General features: G+C 56.3%; 3 protein-coding genes across 6 annotated transcripts in view; 1 reads left to right on the top strand and 2 right to left on the bottom strand.

The window, feature by feature from the left end:
- Positions 1-913: 913 nt before the first annotated feature.
- On the bottom strand, positions 914-4,411 carry MRPL20 (mitochondrial ribosomal protein L20). Its single transcript, XM_019658524.1, has 4 exons — positions 3,582-4,411; positions 3,374-3,484; positions 2,423-2,500; positions 914-1,307 (listed from the first exon to the last, which is right to left on the bottom strand). Exons 1-4 carry the CDS (start codon positions 3,666-3,668, stop codon positions 1,134-1,136), a joined length of 450 nt encoding a protein of 149 aa, XP_019514069.1. The 5' UTR covers positions 3,669-4,411; the 3' UTR covers positions 914-1,133.
- Positions 4,412-8,790: 4,379 nt separating this feature from the next.
- ANKRD65 (ankyrin repeat domain 65) lies at positions 8,791-11,143 on the bottom strand. Its single transcript, XM_019658597.1, has 3 exons — positions 10,909-11,143; positions 10,247-10,781; positions 8,791-9,704 (listed from the first exon to the last, which is right to left on the bottom strand). Exons 1-3 carry the CDS (start codon positions 11,127-11,129, stop codon positions 9,270-9,272), a joined length of 1,191 nt encoding a protein of 396 aa, XP_019514142.1. The 5' UTR covers positions 11,130-11,143; the 3' UTR covers positions 8,791-9,269.
- TMEM278 (transmembrane protein 278) overlaps positions 10,693-15,530 on the top strand; it is a 6,814-nt gene continuing 1,976 nt past the window's right edge. The window contains exons 1-3 of one of the 4 annotated variants that reach the window (XM_019658600.1): positions 10,693-10,790; positions 13,383-13,521; positions 13,714-14,628. In XM_019658600.1, coding sequence (XP_019514145.1) covers positions 14,353-14,628 — 276 coding nt within the window. In that variant the 5' untranslated portion in view covers positions 10,693-10,790; positions 13,383-13,521; positions 13,714-14,352. Of the gene's footprint in view, positions 10,791-11,278; positions 11,354-13,275; positions 13,528-13,713; positions 14,629-15,530 lie in introns of those variants that run through there. The other 3 variants (XM_019658601.1, XM_019658598.1, XM_019658599.1) reach the window with 3 other exon arrangements.

Here is a 15,530-nt window from a genome sequence, read left to right as displayed (position 1 = left end):
AACATTAGGAGTGGGGGAAGGTGGGCACTGCCAGATAAACGCAGGAGTCGTCCACAAGCAGACCAAATGCTACTGTGGGGCTGAAGGGCTTTCCTGGGGCAGCCAGTGAGGAAGCACGGAGGTTGGCGCCTGGAGGGCAGTGAGGGAGGACGGACGGGAGAGTGCACGGTCCTTGGGGATCAGCACTAACAGTGTCCATTGGGTTTGGTTGTAGATGGCTTTGGTGAGAGCTGTTGGAGCACAGTGGGGCCGACTGCAGACCCAGTGACAGGAGGTGAAAGGTGGAGAGCAGAGTGGGGCCGACAGCGAGGCTGACGGTGGAACCAGTTCCCTGAGAAGGCAAAGGAGAGGCCCTGGCCCTGCATGGGAGGGGCACATCCTCCGCCTCCTCTGGATGGTGGTGGCCAGAGGCAGAAGGGAGGTGCAGCGCTGGCAGAGCTGCTGTGAGGCAGTGTGTCAGAGGAGTGAGCGTGCTGAGAATGATTTCTGGGCTTAACTGAACTTCATGAATTTGTGTCTAGGGGAGGCGCCTCCCCAGCTGATCCAATGGGCATCCAGCCTGCGGGGGTGAAGGTGAGACGGACCAGACATCAGGGAAACTGAGGCTGGCACTGGGCATGGCTGAAGAGCTGAGCCCCAGGGACCCTGCTGGAAAGGCTGGTAGGGCCAGAGTAGGGCTGAGGGCTTGGATGCTGGACAGGCCACCAATACAGCCTGAGGGGAGCCAGGATCAGAGCTCAGAGTCCTGGTGTAAACATCCCTCTTGCAGGAGGAGAGGACCTACAGTTCCGAGAGGAACCACATGCCCAGCTGGCTCCTCACCCTGGCAGCCTCTCCCACGTGACTGCAGGTGACGTCACAGGAGGCAGAGCACAGCCAAGGTGTGTTTCATGCCAGAGCACACAGCTCAAAATGCTGATCACCACACAAGCTTTATTTGCACAATCTACATGAGGTATTGCTAGTCGGTCCCACCACAGGGAAAAGCAGCCTTTTCTCTCACACCTGTTACTGAAATGTAAATTAGCACAACGAACTCTTGGCAAATGATTGTTAGCCTCTGTTTTAGTTATGATCACCAGGGGGATAAAACCTTTTCCTAAGATACTCAGCTGGTGGTGTCAGGGTCCCCCTCAATGGTATTGTGCCACTCTGGAAAATATGCCTTCAGGTTCCTTCCCGTCCCCTAAGGCAGCAGCAAATCCTTCTTGTCGCCTCCTTTTGGCCAAAGCAGCCAAAGATTTAAAAGTCTTTGGTTCATAGATGGCTAGGTCGGCAAGCACTTTCCTGTTGAGCTCCACCTGACACTGGGAAGAAAATCAGCCTGTGTCAGCATCAGAGATGTGTCATCCATCAGATGTGTCCACCTGAGCACCTCGCGGAGGCAGTCCTCCTGGGCTACAGGGCAGTCTGCCCTCACAGGACACAGTATGGGGGTGGGGGAAGGAGGGAGGGGTCCCATCCAAGCAGGACAATGGAGGATGAATGTAGACAACGAGGGGAGGGCATTCCTGCAGGTCCATGGGACAGGAGGCTGGCATCCAGTCCTGATGCCAGGAAACCAAGGACTCTGTTTAGGGTCAATGGTCATCACCCAGACACAACTAGAACAGCTAAGACACTTTGGAAGACAAAAACCCCAATTCCCATTTACAAACCATGAAACTAGACACTAGCAGGGGACAAACCAGACATTCCCAATTCCCACCAGAGCCAAAACAAGTCAGTCATCCACCAAGTAAAGCTGCAGGTGACGTGGGAGAACAGGACACTGAGTCAGAGGAGCAGAAGGTGGGATGGTCTCCATCGTCAAGGCAGCTGGGCGGAAGGGTAGGTGCTGTTCCACCCCCCAGGCAGGTCCTTCTCCTCAGCCCCAGTTCCCCAGCAGTAAAATCGGGATGTCACACCTACGCTTACCCTGAGGGTCTTTGTAAAACACCAAAGACAGAGCCTGGTACAAGGCAGAAGCAGCACACTGACTCCCCTCAACTTTTTAAGAAAAAATGTAAACACACAAAGAGGGAACAGCATAGTCACCCGATAAAAGTTTCCAAGATTTTGTGACCCATACTTAATATGTCCCCCCCAAGACATTTGCCCTCCTTTTTGATTATATGTGTCTCAGCTTTATCTGCTATCTCATCAGAACTCATTCAGCATGAAAACTCTGAAATTAAAGTTCAAGGCAAGCATCTCTACCTTTTCCCCTTGACGGGACACAGCAGGGCTCCTGTTTTGTTACCCCGTCCCCATTTCCAATTCTACCAGCAAGGCAACGGCAGAGCTAGTGTGCTCAGTCGCCGAACCTGCTAGAATTCCACCTGGAGAAGGGAAGCAGCGTCTGCGTGCTAACCCTCGCTGCAGTGCTGCCGCACCAGCCAGCTGGGCCGGCATCTGTAGTCGGTCAGCGTCTCAACTGTACCTTAATTAGGTTGACGACAAATGCTGGGTACTTCAGGCCGTGTTCCTGGGAGGCAGCTGTAATTCGATTAATCCAGAGCTGAAATAAGAAACATTGAGTGTGAGGTCCACACCTCCCAGCAAAGGTTTGGCCTGAACTAAAAGGTTTCCTGGGGGGTAAAACAAAGTGTTTCCCACTCAGGCAAACCGGCTTGCAGTACGGACGGCAGCGAGCAGAGGCTGATGCTCTTCACGCAGACGCCAGCGGCTTTCTACATAAGGCGTGGCCTCAACACGCGCGGGCACTGAGAGAGAATACGAGGACGAGCAAGAGACTACAGCACACAGCTCAGAGTGGACGGGACCCATGTGAGTTATGACAGCCACCGAGGCGAGTGCTGCCATGTGGGGATAAAAGACCCACGGTGGAGGCTTCAGGGACGTGAGCAGTCCCGGGGGACCAGCAGGCTCGGAGGACCTGGCTGGCAGGAGGCAGGTGGTCTGTTCCAGGTGCAGGAAAGATCTGAACACTGCAGGGAAATGACGGCTAGTGGATAGACAGGGAAAGGTCTGGAAGGGTGAGTCAGTGTTGCCGAAGCTTCTGAATGATGTTAAACGCGCCAGGGTGGGGGGGAGTGGCGGTGCGGGTGTCAGAGGGGGACTCTCCTAAGCCATCCTTTACTCCAGTCCACTTTCTTCCCCTACTTCAGGGGTTGTCAACTTGAACGTGCATCACAATTCCTAGAGGTTTGTTAAGACAGGTTGCTGGGCCCCACCGCCAGCGCTTCTGCTTTAGCAGGTGCGGGTGGGGCCTGCGAATCTGCCTGTCTAACAAGTCCCAAGGGAGGCGGCTGCTGCACCGGGAACCCACTGAGGACCTCTGCTCTCCGAGGCAGCATGTGCGTGCCAGCAGACCCTGCTCACAGCCGCTCACGCACAGTCGGCTGACCATGCCCGGCTCACATATGCTTACCGTCCTCATGTTCCTCTTCTTCAGTCTCCGGGCTTTCGTGCATTTCACAAACGCCCTCGTCACCGCTCTAACGGCCAGCCTGTAGCACCGGTTCTTCCTCCCCCGGAAGTGCTGGGTCAAGAAACGGGACAGGGGAATTGTCGGCGGGACCCGCAGACTCCCGGGGCCGCGGCGCGCAGGGGACACGGGGCGTGCGTGGCCAACTCACCCGCGCATGCTTCAGCACCTCCTGGACCCGCCAATAGCGGTCGGTGAGGCGGCTCCGCAGCCAGAGCTGCGCGGTGAGGAACACCATGGTACCCGGGTCGGCGTCTCCGCTCAACGACGCACGCGCCGCGCGAGCGCTTCCAGGTCAGCGGCTTGCCGGAGACTTCTGGGATGCCGCGCGTGCGCCCTGAGCCCCGCGTCCGCTCCGCTCTCTTGCGCATGCTCGTGCGAGGTGGGCCCCGGGGCCGGGCTCCGGGATGTGGGCGTGGAGCGGTAGGACCCGACAAGGGCAATGGAGAAATAAAAACTAGCTGGTCAACAAAGTGGGGGCCTTCCGTGTGCCATGAGAGACGCAGGACGCCGCTGGGTGAACCTGCACCGCATGCGGGAAATAGCAGGACGCAAAGGTCGGCGGTTCCTTCACATGAACTGCCCAGAACAGGCAAATCCACAGGCACCAAGCCCGCGGGGGCGGGGGCTGCGGTGCGGTTGCCAGTGGGCGCGGGTTTCCTTTCGGGGTAGTGAAATGTTCTGCAACTGGAGATTGTCATTTTTGCATAAGGTTGTGAAAGTCCTAAACGCCGCTGAATTATACCCTTTAAAATGCTTAAATTGGTAAAGTTTATATTATGGGTATTTTACAACAAAAAAATGAGGGAGGGCAGAAATAAAGTGCAATTTTTTTGTAACTTTTTATTTGGATATAATTTTAAATTACAGAAAACTTGGAAGACTTAGTTCAAGGAACTCCCCAATAAGCTTTACCCAAATACATCAAATGTTACATTTTGCTCCTTTTTTTTTTTTGCAGTTACATGTTTGTTTTTAAAGATTTTTACTGGGGGATGGGAATAGTGCTGGGGAATTGGGGGAAAGGGAACGGACAAGTTGCTGTCCTTTTGTTCTTCAGTCTAGTTGTGGAGGACGTTGCTTCACTGGCCCAAGTTGGCTGCTGGCCGCTCACACTGGCTGCTGGCTACACACAGTAGCCCATGGCAACCCACTGCCACAGGGGCTGCAGCCTATGCCGTCACCGGCAACTCTCAGCAGCCCAGCTCCAGATTGAGCTGTTGTTCAGCATCTTAGCTGTAGAGGGCAGTGTCACTGGCCCTCATATGTGGGATCCGAACCGGGGCCCTCTGGCGTCCCAAGCCAGCTCTTAACCAACGCGCCACTTGGCCAGCCCTTGCTCCATTTTTTAATCCTTCTCTCTAGAGTTTTTCTGGACCGTTTGGAATGTTGGAGACATCTGAATACTGCACTGTGTATTTCCTAAGAACAGGACATTTTGTTACAAACCACAGTACAGTGATAAAAATTAGAAAATTTAACAGTAAAACAATACTGGTCTGTAGCCTGTATTGGCATAGAATTGCGCTGGTCATTTGCAGAATGTGAAGGAATTCACAAGACTCAGAAAAGTAAGAAAGTAAAGAAAGTTTTATTAAAGGTCGGGCACAGAGAATGCCCGTGGCAGTGTCTAAAGAAGACAGCTGCCAAGGGTAGTAAGGAGAGGAACGCCTGCAGAGGGGCGGAGTCTAAAGTAGACAGCTGCGGAGGGCTACTGTTCAGCTGGGGTTTTATATTTTTCTATGCAGGATGCAGGGGGCTAGTCATCTTGCAGTTGTTTACCGTTGTGGCTGGTCCCTTCTGAGAACTGTTGTCACAGTTGGCTTCCTCCGAAAATTGTCCTGGCGTTTGTTAGTCTGCAGGTGGAATGCTAGCCAGGGATTCAGAGCTAAATGGTTAATCTTTAAACTTTTAAACCTATTCTTGTTAGCTCCCAGACTCATTAACACTTTCTGACTCATCAGTTAATATTTAGGCTTATATCTGTTAGCTCCCAGACTTGTTCTCATTAACTCTTTGTCTTTTTTTTCCTTTGTTTTTTTTTTCTTTTTTTGAAGAATTTTAGTGAGTTTATTTGAGCCAAACTGACCACAATTGCCGGGAAGCAAACTCGCAATGGATTGAGAAAATGCTCCCTCATTAACTCTTTTTCTGACTCATCACTGCCTATAGTCTATATTTCATTCCAGTTTTGTCAGATGTTCTTTATCACTTTTTTCCCCCATCCAGGATCATATACTGCCTTTAGTTGTTTCGAATTTTTAGTCTTAATCTGGAACAGTTAGTCAGGCTTTCTTTGTCTTTCTTGACCTTGGCATTCTAAACGTGTACAGGCAGTTATTTTATAGGATGACTCTCAGTATGAGTTTGTCTGATGTTTCTTCATGATTGGAATCAGGTTATGCATTTTTGGCAGAATACTACAAAAATAATATTGTGGGGAAGGGCTGGCCGAGTGGCTCAGTTGGTTAAGAGCACAAGCTCTCAGCAACAGGGTTGCCGTTTCGATTCCCACACTGGCCAGTGAGCTGCGCCCAAGCTGAGCTGCCAACAGGTGGCAGGATGGCTCAGCTGGTGAGAGCACGTGCTCCTGACAACAAGGTTGCTGGTTCGACTCCTGCATGGGATGGTGGGCTATGCCCACTCGCAAATAAGATTGAACTTGACACCTTGAGCTGAGCGGCCGCGAGCTGCCGAGGGGCAGCCGGATGGCGACTGGACCTGGAGCTGAGCTAGCTGCGCCCTCCACAACTAAGACTGAAGGACAACAACTTGGCTGTTCCCCTTCCCCAATTCCCCCAATAAAACCTGAATGAATGAATGAATAAATAAATAAATAAATAAATAAATAAATAAATAAATAAATAAATATTGTGTTCTCAATGCATGCTTTCAGGAGGGCATGATGGCAGCCTGTCCCAACATGAGTGATGTCGGCTTTGACCTTTGGTTAGACTATTGTTTGCCAGGTTTCTCCGCCATTTCTGTGTTTGTAACTAATAAGTAGTTTGGCAATATATACTTTGTGAGACATTACAGGCTTCTTGTGAGCAGACACTCAGGTAGGAATACAGAGGTGGACTGTGGAAAGCCTGTGAAAGGAAGAAGAAGAATTGGGCAGGGTGGGCCTCAGATGGATGGAGGTTGGACAACATCTCGGCTAAACCAGTAATTCTGGAGCAAAGATGGTGTATCAAGAGAAGTGTGTTGGGCGGGCCTGGGCGGGCCTGGCCAGGCCCTGGTACCTTTGCTGTGCTGGACCAGTGACGGGGGCTGCCAGGAAAAGCATGCCGTAGGCAGAAGTACTGCAGCGGACTTGAAGCTGAATAACAGGCGGATGTTGCGTGGATATCTGAGCAGTGCCCACCCATCCGTGGTGCTGCCTTGAGATAAATGTCCTTTACCTCATCCAATCTGCACTCGCTCATTTGAGCATCCTTGGTTGACTAACTCCAGGATTCTTTCTGTATTGGCATTCTACTTAGAGACGAGCTTTCCTTTTGTGGGGTGGAGGATGGTGCAGTCTTTAATAGAAGGGTGCATTGAGGGTGACGTTTGAGTCAGGAAGGAAGTGACTGAGCAAGCCAGGCACATACCTGAGGGAAGAGTATGCCTGGCAGAGGGAGTGAGTACAAAGACCTGAGGTACTTGGTATGGTCAAGAACAGCGAAAATGCCACCATGGTGGGAGTGGACTGAGCGACGTTCCCAGGGTCAGCACGTCAGAGGCCAGAGTGGGAAGTTGGTGAGGATGTGTAGGGCCCTGAAGGTCATGCAAGGACGTTGACATTCTGGTGACCATTGCTGCATGCGGCCTTGCCCACAGCATGGCGGCTTCAGGGCAGTCAGATGGTGACGAGGACAAGGCACTGCGGAAGCGTGTCACCTCCTTGGCCCACCCTGGAAAGTCACACAGCGTCACCTTGACAGTATGCTGGCGGCCAAATAATCACAAAAGTCCACTCAGTGTCAAGGGGCAGAGACACAGACTGCAGCCCTGGATGGGAGGAACGCGAAGGAGCTCACAGACAGCAAACTCACTGGGGCGTCTATGAACAACTCGATACACATTTGGTTCTCGCTCCACAAGAGGGAGCTATTGGGGGGATTTTGAGCAGCACAGTAGCGTCATCCAGCTTATTAAATAAGATGGCAGCTACGGTTTTGAGAACGCACTGTAGGGAGGCAAGGGCTTGAGCAAGAAGACCAGCAAGACTGATGGCAACACTCAGGCCAGGCTGGTGGTGGCTTGGACCATAGCGGATGCAGTGGGGGTGACAGGCGGTGGGGCTCTGGGTGTGCACTGAAGGGAGAGCCCGCAGGCTGGGCCAGCTGGCTGGGTGTAGGTCCATCCTGTAGCTTAAAAACCGTCCTTCCTAGGGCTGGCCGAGTGGCGCATTGGTTAAGAGTTGGCTTGGGATGCCAGAGGGCCCTGGTTCAGATCTCACATATGAGAGCCAGTTACACTGCCCTCCAAAAAAAAAAAAAAAACTGTCCTTCCTCTGAGGATTGCAAAGATGTCACTCCAGCCCTCTCCTTTCTCCCATTCTCATCTGCTCTCCCCATCCTAATGGGAGGTCCACCACCTACCCTCCGCCTCGGGCACACACCTCCCAGGAGTCACTGTTATTTTCCCTTTCCCCTGATCCCCATGTTCAGCCCATCAGCGAGTCCAGAGGGCTCTGTGCACAGATTCATCCCCATGCTGCCTGCTTCCCCCACCTCCACTGCAACGGCCACCATCTCACTGGTGTCCCCATGCTCCCTTTCCCAGTTCCAGTCTGCTCTGCAGTTGGCAGGCTCCACGAGCCCAGCAGACTCGTCTCACACCCACAAACTCCCCAAAGGCTTCCAGTTGCCCTGGGAGTAAAACCCAAGCTCTTCCATGGCCCTGGGCAGAGTTTGGCATGACAATTCTCTTTGGAAAGGTGAAATCTGTTCTATAAAGCTGTTATTTCAGAAAAACTATACTTTTAAATTGAAAAATGGCAATGGTTTTCTATGAAGATACAGAGATGGGCAGTCAGACAACAGTCTCTGATTCGATTGTACCACAGAGTTTTTTCATTTATGGACATGGCTGAGTGATGACAGGGAGAGAGAGATGCCATTGGAAGAAGATTTTTACATTTTGCCTTTCCTGAGAGGAGGGCATACCAGGCCCCACAGGGCCACGGGGGGGACCAGTGTCAGCAAGGAGGCAAGAGCGAGGAGGGGACAGCTCAGGACAGAGCCTTAACGGGGTTCTGGTGGGGGAGACAAGGCAGGGCAGGGGAACCGTCTGGGACTGGTTGGCTTGGTAATCTCAGGGGGCCTTGGTGCATAGGCCTGTCTGGCTGTCTGGTTGCTGGCCTTGTGATTTAGGGTAGGGAACGTCAGCTGTGTGTGAGAGAGAGCAGGCTCCAAGTGTGGGCTCTGGATTCAGGTGAATGACTGTGGCTGTTGGTTTGGTCCTGTAACAAATGGGTGCAAACAGACAAGTACTGAATCTAAGAAAATACAGAACACTGCCATGTGCAGAAACAATAGCTGAGGGTGACACCTCCATTGCACACAAAGGTTTTGGTCAAATCAGTGGCCACAACTCAGTCTCTGGAGTGCAGGACTGAGGCGCCCCTGGGAATCCATGGGGCCACCCCAGGTCTGGCCATAGGCCCATTACTGGGGCTCAAGCCACTTGCCCCCTTCTCTTCCATGAACCTCTCAGCTGTTTCCCCCTCCACCCAGGCAGGTGGCCTCAGCCCAGAAGAGAGGAGCCTGGCACACTCCCAAGGCTGTGGGCGCCAGGAGCCATCTGTCTTGCTCTGGCCCTGCAGGCTCAGCCCTGGGGCTGTGTGTCCCTAGCAGTCCTTCTGCTCACTCCAAAGGGTGGGCAGTGCCTGGGGCAGGCCCCCCTCAGACACCAGGTCCTGGGCCACCTCACCCCACTGCATTATCTGGGTGGGGCTGGCCCCTCGGCTCAGCAAAAGCTCTACAGTGGGGCCGTGGCCATGCTCCCTGGCGACGTTCAGTGGCGTCTTGTGGAGCCAGCCAGCAGCGTTGACCTGTGCACCCCCGTCCAGGAGGTGGCTGGCGACGTCCATGTGGCCTCCCCGGGCAGCGTGGTGCAGGGGTGTTAGGCCCAGTGAGTCTTGAGTATCCACCTCAGCTCCCCAGGCTGCCAGTAACTGGACAGCAGGCAGGTGTCCACCAGCGGCAGCCCTGTGGAGTGCAGAGCGGCTATGCCTGTCCTTGAGGCTTGGGTCTGCCCCGTGGTCTAGCAGCACCTCCATATCCTGGAAGGGGAGAGCACAAGGCAGAGGCCAGCCCTGGCCCAGCTGGGTGAGGGGCTGGGGCCACCATGCCATTTGCCTCCTGACCCAGACCTCATCAGGCCCCCGTCACCTAACAGCCTCTTTCTCGACACTGCTTCCCCATTTGGTAAATGAGCCAGCACCTACAGTACCCTGGAGTGGCTCTGCTTAGAGACTTCCATTTGTCCCCCTAATCGTCCTCGGCTCAAATCCAAGATTTGCAGCCACTTGCTACCCCTCTCCGCTGTCTGGGGGCTGGCTGGACTCACGCACATGCTTGGTGCTCAATAAATAGTTGTTGCTGCCGGCCACCAGAACAAAGTACGAATGCCAGGCCATGTACCCTCCCCAGGCTTCCATGAGAGATTACAAACGGGTCTCGGCCGCACTGAGGCCCCTGGCGTCCGGCCAGTGCAGACAGTGCAGACTCCTCCACCAGAGGCTGGGGTGGGCAGTGCAGACCCGGGGGCAAGGACCGTCCCCTCTACCCGCCGCGTCACTTCGGGGGCTTGTCCCCGACATACCTGCCTGCGGCCCAAACCCGCAGCGACGCCGAGCGCGGTGTTCCCCGCGCCGTCCTGGGCGTCCGCCCGCGCGCCCTCCTCCAGGAGGAGACGCAGCGCCGCCGAACGCCCTGCCGCGGCCGCCACGAGCAGGGCGCCGTCCAGGTCCGCACCGCCTCTCGCCGCCAGCAGCTGAAGCACCGGCAGCCGGCCGCCCGCGGCCGCCCAGTGCGCCGCCGTCCAGCCGCGCACGTCCGCGTCCGCGGGGCAGGAGCCCGGCGTGTCCAGCAGGCGCCCGGCCAACAGAGTGCAACCCAGCGCGGCTGCCCAGTGCAGCGGCGTGAGGCCGGCTCCGGTGCGCGCCCCCGCGGGGGCCCCGCGCTGCAGCAGCAGCTCCGCCACCTGTGAGTGGCCCTGCCAGACGGCCTCGTGCAGGGGCGTGCGCCCCGCGCGGTCGGCGGCCCCCACCGGGGCCCCGCGCTGTAGCAGGAACCGCACCAGGGGTACGTGGCCGCGCAGCACGGCCAGATGGAGCGGGGTCCTACCGGCGCGGTCCCTGCCAGGGGTGAGAGCTGTGTGGGCGAGGGTGGGGCGCCTCGGGATGAGACCCCGTCCTGCCCACCCGCTGAGGAAGGCCCTGCCTCCACTTTGGGGAAGAGACCCCGTGCTACCCTGGGGCTCACCTCTCCTCCACACTGGCCCCTTGCCGCAGCAGCTGTGTTGTGAGGCCCAGGTGACCCCTCCACACGGCCTGCAGCAGGCGCCTCCAAGCCCGTGGCGCACCCGGCCTCTCCGTCGCTGTTCCCAGGGTCTCCTCAGAGCCCAGCTCCATCCACCTGAGTTCCTGCACCGCCCCTGCCTCGGTCAGGTCCTGCTTCTCAGGCTCTGAGCTCCCAGATTTCATCTGGGAAGAGCGATCCTGCGTGGATGCTGGAGGCACCTGGCCGACATGGGCACCCCCAACCCATCTCCCCTAGAGGAACCAGGTCACCACTTAGGCTACGCTTTCAGTTACCCCAAGAGGGAGCCCGCCCAGGGACTCTGTCCTCTGGTTGGGGGTCCTCTCCATGCTGACCCTGGCCCAGCCACAGACAGCCAGATGGCCCTCTCAAGAAACTCCTTCTGAAGGTATGGAGGTGGGGGTGTCTGCTCCTGCAGGCCTGGAAGGCTACAGCTGCAGCTGACTGTGTTTGTGGGTGGGTGGGTGGGGATCAGGGGAGGGGTAAGGGGTGGAGCAGAGCTGCCCCCTGCTGCCTCCTGGGCCAGGTTAAGGGCCACTTCCCCACACTGTTTACCCAGCAACTGAAAGAAAGGTGCTGCCTGGTGGCCACAGCCCCTGTCCCAGCACTGGTCCTCCTACCAACTGCCAGGGCCTGGGGCTTGGCCTCCCTCCAGGGAGACAAAGGCCAGGCAAGCAGGAGCATGCCTGCGGCTCCTCCAAGGAGCACAGCCTTTGATGTGCCTCGACTTGCCCCCAGGGACATGCCTTCCCATAGTTCCTCCCTCGGGCACCACACCTCACCCCCACTCCTGTCCCTGCTAAGACCATCTCTGGGCTGGATCCTGGCTTCTGGCCTGGTTCCAGCCTGAGAGGTAGACAGGATGAGGTGGGACCCTTCCCTCCAAAGACAGGCAACCTGGGTAAGGGGTTTGGAGGTAGGAAGCCCCTGAGAGGTTGAGGCAAGTCAGCTGAGCCTGTGATGGGGCTGACCCCTGAGCTACATCCAGAAGTGGTGATGCAGGAAGGGGACTGAGCCAGGCCCGCAGGTTGGGTCACCTTTATTCTGGGGTCCTGGGCAGGGTGGCAGAGTAGGGAACTGGCCCTGCCTGCCCATCCCTCAATCCCTGGGAAAGGCCACCTGTCCAGAGCCCTGATGGGAGAAGGTGTCCATTCCTTCAGCTTAGTCCCTCCAGCTGCCTCTTGGGACTGTCCACCAGGAGGCAGTGCAGCTTTGGGGCTGTCGCTCCCACCCCCAGGGTTCCCAGGGATGAGGTGTCCTGAGGGCCCTGCCCTGCCCACCCTGGAAGTGCAACAGAGCCTTGGCCCCTCCCCATCTCCTTAGAGAGCAGCGCTTCCAGGTGCCATGTCCAAAGGGTGGGTCTCCACGCAAGGTGCCCAGGGGCCCCGTCCCACCACCAAGCCACAGGGACCCTACCTCATGAGCTTCAGTCACTCTGCTCAGATATCACTTCCCCAGAGGGGCCTCCAACCTGACCACCCATCTGCAGTAACCTTGTCCCTGACCCTGTTTTCTTTTCTTCTTAGCATTTATCACTCCACAAAAGCATGTCTATTTTTATTCTAAATGTCTGCCTTCCTCTTCTAAAATGAAAGCTCCAGGAGGGCACGTCACACAGGCCGGCAGCTTTGGCCAGTGAAGAAGCAAGCGCTTGGGGTGGGTTCAGACGCCTTACTCCTCAAGTAGCCGGGAAAAACAAGGACGGCAAAGGTGTCAGTTCCCTGTGTCCCCTGTCCCATAGGATGACACCAAAAAGAACGCACCAGATAACAGGCAGCAGGGGGCCCCTGAGGTTGAGGATCCACGTGGAGCTGCAGCTGCACCCAGCCCAGTGGGAAATCCCCTGCGCCATCAGAGCCAGGGATACCTAGGAACACCTCCCGACAGCCTTCCAGGAAGCAGAGGCAGCGGAGCCAGCCGTGTGCCTGTCTTCCCGCGTTTGCGATGGCCTAGGGCGCTGCAGCTCACTCCGTGGCCTCTGTGGATTCGTGCAAGGCTGTCAGGACCCCAGCACAGCCACCCCTGCATGGCAAGGCCTCTGTCGACCTACCTCACTGAGTCCACAGAGCCTAGGGCAGCCCGCACACAGTGGGTGCTCAAGGAGTGTTGAATGAGCCACCTGAGGAGAGGGTGGGGCCTAGAAAGGAGACAAGACCTGCACCCTCACCTTCTGAACTCTCCACCCAAACATTACCATTTGCAACCTTTTTTACCCCAAATTCACTATCTGAATAAATAAGCAGCTACTGTGAGATCTTGGCATGTGTGTGCCAGTAAAAAAGGTTGAATTGTGTATGTGTCGGGTCACAGGGTGTGGCACTAGCTGCCTGGAGGCCTCAGCTGCGGTCCTGCCTGGGTCTGTGTCAGACTTGTGTGCACTATCGCTGTCATTGTCCCCCATTTGTACATGTCTGAAGGGACTTGGTGAGCCTGAGAGGCTTGGAACATGTTGGAAGGAAAGTCGGAGGGGACATGGCGACTGTGGAGGTGTGAGGCGGAAATGTTGGTATCTGACTCCGTGTGGCCTCCTTTATTTAGCTCACAGACAACCTACTGGTGAGTGTAAGTGTCCACTTGTTAAGTAAGTGATTGTTTAAATGCTGTACATTATACAAGGAAACCCTGGGGGTCTGACTGGTGTAAAGGTTATGTTAGAAATAGTGGGGAGAATCAGTTGGGGCTTTAGAGGGGTAGGCAATGCTTTGTTCCCCTACTTGAAATAACAATACTTTCTCCCACTGTTTTCAGGATGGATCAGATAATGACACAAAGGATGCCTGTCATGGTAGCTGCTGTTACTGTGTCCTACTGTGTGCTGGGTCTCACACTAAGTATTTCACATGCATTGCCCACATACCCTCTCAGCAGCCCTGGGATGTAGGCACCCAGCGTGTTCCCTGGAGAGGGACCAGGTTTGGGGATGAGGAGAGCAGCAGGGGCTAGGGCTGGGAAGTGGGGTGGGTGGTGACCTCTATGTGGCAGCTACTGATGGGGCAGTTGTCCGAGTCAAGACCTATGAAATGAAGTCGTTGTGTGGGGAAATTGGAAGGGGGGAGAGGGCGGGACCAAGAAGGAGGAGGGCCCCAGTGCCAGGCCTTAGGGACAGCTGACCAGAGCACACAGAGCTAGCTAGGGAGCTGTAGTCGCCTGGCAGAGAGAGGCCGAGCCTGGCAGTGGGGGAAACTGAGGCAGGGGTGTGGCCCTGGGGACTGATGGTCAGGGCTGGACCTACCTAGGCCAGGGTCCTGCCCTCCAGCAGGGTCCATTATCTACTTGAGGGAGTCTGAGTAAGGGTCTGACCTAGGGAGCAAGGGTGGACCCTGGGGGGCCTCAGTCCTGCCATCTGACTACTGCTGTGAGCCTACCAGGTCCACTGCCCAAGACAGCATGAGTGAACAGGAGAGGGAGACAGAGGAGGATGAGGGAGGGGGCATTTCAGACACAGCACCCATGCTGCCCCGAAGGCTTCCTGACCGCCAGACGTCAGCCCTGACGTCCCCAGGGTGGGCAGGCCTGGTCACCCGAGGTCTTGGGACCCTGCCGCCGCCCAGTCAGATTCTGGCCGGACTCCTGCTCCACCTGCTGCTGCCCGCAACCGTGTTCCTGCTGGTGCTGCTGCCGGCAGCCGCCATCGTCTACCTGGGGTTCCTGTGCCACTCCAGGGTGAGCTGAGCCCTCCATGGGCAGGGGCACTGGATGGGGTCCCTGGGGAGTGGGGTCCTGTGGAGGTTCAGGGCCCTGAGCCTGAAGGTGAATCTGCCCCTTTTCTGCCTGACCCCCTGGTCCTCAAAGACATGTGTGCCCCTCTCTGGAGAGCCCTTCTGCCAACCCCTCCCCCAGCCAGCTGCAGCGAAAGAAGGGCTTTTGTTTGCGACTGGAGGCCTCTTTCTCCTCCCCTGAGGCCTCCCAGCCTTGTACCAGGCAGGGGCCACCAGGGCCTGGACAGCTGGGCAGGGTGGGAAGAGATGGGGGTTCCAGGAAGAGAGGGTGTGTGCCTTTGTCGAATTTCTCCAGTCCACAGCCCCTCTTCACCGCCACCTTCCCTCCCTACAACACACACACACACACACACACACACACACACACACACACACACACAGCCTATGGCAGACCCTTCTAGCCCTGGTCTGGGTTTCCCCAGGTGGAATGGGCTATGGCTTGGTCTGGGGCAGGGAGGGTGTGGGCAGATAGGCCCCCGTGTCCCCATTCTGTAAGTATAAGGCAGGAGAGGGGTACCGAATACTGGACTGCAGAAAAGAAGGTGATGTCAACTGGTGACACCCACGGGTGGGAGCGGGATGTCAGCTCCCAGCATAGGGAAGGGCCATGGGAAAGTAATGTGTGTGGGGGAGGGAGCAGTGGGGGTCGGGCAATGGGGGAAGGGGTGGGAATTTTAAACCTCCCCTTATGGGACTCCTACTCTGGCCATTTACCACTTGGGCCCCCATCTCCCATCCTAGGCTCAGAAATTCCAGACCCACAGCGGGACCCAGCCTCCCACTCCGCCAGATCTCAGGCCCCGCCCAGTCCGGGTCCACCTGCTTCCAGGCCCCGCCCACCCGAAG

Source organism: Hipposideros armiger, unplaced genomic scaffold, assembly GCF_001890085.2.
Source record: "Hipposideros armiger isolate ML-2016 unplaced genomic scaffold, ASM189008v1 scaffold_284, whole genome shotgun sequence".
Lineage (NCBI taxonomy): Eukaryota > Metazoa > Chordata > Mammalia > Chiroptera > Hipposideridae > Hipposideros > Hipposideros armiger.
Note: the sequence above shows the minus strand (reverse complement) of the source record. Positions and strands in the feature narration are given on the sequence as shown.

Bases quoted from the DNA above. Each gene is read 5' to 3' on its own strand.
- MRPL20 (XM_019658524.1), bottom strand. From the start codon at position 3,668: ATGGTGTTCCTCACCGCGCAGCTCTGGCTGCGGAGCCGCCTCACCGAC. The intron at 2,501-3,373 runs GTAAGCATATGT...TTCTTATTTCAG, and splicing joins AGAAGAGGAACATGAGGACG to CTCTGGATTAATCGAATTAC. The intron at 1,308-2,422 runs GTACAGTTGAGA...TTTTCTTCCCAG, and splicing joins TTGTCGTCAACCTAATTAAG to TGTCAGGTGGAGCTCAACAG.
- ANKRD65 (XM_019658597.1), bottom strand. From the start codon at position 11,129: ATGAAATCTGGGAGCTCAGAGCCTGAGAAGCAGGACCTGACCGAGGCA. The intron at 10,782-10,908 runs GTGAGCCCCAGG...CACCCCTGGCAG, and splicing joins GGGGCCAGTGTGGAGGAGAG to GGACCGCGCCGGTAGGACCC. The intron at 9,705-10,246 runs GTATGTCGGGGA...CTCCCCTTCCAG, and splicing joins CGGGTTTGGGCCGCAGGCAG to GATATGGAGGTGCTGCTAGA.